This window comes from Phaethon lepturus, unplaced genomic scaffold, assembly GCF_000687285.1.
Source record: "Phaethon lepturus isolate BGI_N335 unplaced genomic scaffold, ASM68728v1 scaffold34999, whole genome shotgun sequence".
NCBI lineage: Eukaryota > Metazoa > Chordata > Aves > Phaethontiformes > Phaethontidae > Phaethon > Phaethon lepturus.
In genome coordinates this window covers 1-1,364 of record NW_010566180.1, presented here as the reverse complement: position 1 = coordinate 1,364, position 1,364 = coordinate 1, and the positions used below count along the sequence as shown (strand labels likewise).

The 1,364-nt window shown below is 60.0% G+C and overlaps 1 protein-coding gene across 1 annotated transcript; it reads right to left on the bottom strand.

Moving 5' to 3' along the window:
* Positions 1 to 478: 478 nt before the first annotated feature.
* Positions 479 to 1,358, bottom strand: LOC104627268 (myosin-7; the record flags this gene model as incomplete). The annotated part of the gene is made up of 3 exons (XM_010295405.1): positions 479 to 754; positions 919 to 1,044; positions 1,311 to 1,358. Coding segments are annotated over 3 exons (450 nt in total), but the record flags the coding sequence as incomplete, so codon positions are not given.
* Between the last annotated feature and the right edge of the window lie 6 nt (positions 1,359 to 1,364).

Below are 1,364 nucleotides of genomic sequence, written 5' to 3'. Positions count from 1 at the left end.
TGGCCATGTTGATGTTGGGTTGATGGTTGGACTTGATGCTCTTAAAGGTCTTTTCCAACCTTAATGATTCTGTGATTCTGTCTGCCAGTCCCCTCAGGACCCGCTATAGCCACCAGGTCAACCTTGTAGGTCAGCTGTGTCTCTGCTGCCTCCATGTCAACCTTTTGGATCGTGTCCTTATGGCCACCAGGTCAACCTTTTGGAGGGTGTCCTTACAGACAACAGGTCAACCTGGGTCATCCTGTGGCCACCAGGTCAGCCTTTGGGTCAACCCCTACCTTCACCAGGTCAAATTTATGGGTCACATACCCCTACAGCCACCAGGTCAAACTTTTCGGTCATTTCCCTTTGGCCACCAGGTCAACCACATTCTAGCTCCATGGGTAGAGGAGCAGTGGGTCATATTCTAGCTCATCCCCATCCCCGCAGCCACAAACTCTGCTGTGTGGCCGCGCCTTTTTTGCTGCCATGGCCCCACCTGGTAGCTGAGCTCCTTGACGCACTGTTCAGACTTGCGGAGGCCCTTGATGCTCTCGGCGTTGCGCTTCTGCTCAGCCTCCAGCTCGTTCTCCAGCTCCCTGACGCGGGCCTCCAGCTTCTGCAGCTGCTTCTTGCCCCCCTTGAGGGCCAACTGCTCGGCCTCGTCAAGCCGCAGCTGCAGGTCCTTGATGGTCTGCTCCATGTTCTTCTTCATGCGCTCCAGGTGCGCGCTGGTGTCCTGCTCCTTCTTCAGCTCCTCCGCCATCATGGCTGCCTACCCACGGAGAAAGAGGAGAGGGAGTGAGGCGACAGCGAGGAGAACACAGAGAGATGGGGAAGGCCACGGCGAGGGGATGCTGCGGTCCTCTTGGCAGGAGCATGGCTGAGGGCATTCTCGGTCCCTTAGCCCGCATCCTCCGGCTCTCCATGGGCGCTCACGTCAGTGATGGCCTTCTTGGCCTTCTCCTCGGCGTTCCTGCACTCCTGGATGGCCTCTTCCACCTCTGCCTGCAGCTGGGCGACATCGGCCTCCATCTTCTTCTTCTGGTTGATGAGGCTGGTGTTCTGGAAGAGAGTTCCGCCGAGGTAACGCAGGAGTCACGTCGTGGGGGCAGGGGGGGTTTGGTGAGCGGGTCGTCACTGGTGGGGGGGACGCTGGCCCTGGTCGGGCAGCGCTCGGAGGAGGATGAGGCCCAGCAGGTATCTCGGGGGCTCAGCAGAGAGGAGGCGGCACTGGGTTGTGGGGTTTATGAAGGCCCCCGTGGCCCTGTCTGTCCCCAAGGGGATGTTCTAGGTGATGCAAGGAGGAGTCTTCCCCAGGGTGTCCTCACCTGTGAGTGGAGGAGCTGCACCCGCTCCCGGGCCTCGCTCCGCTCCCTCTCGGC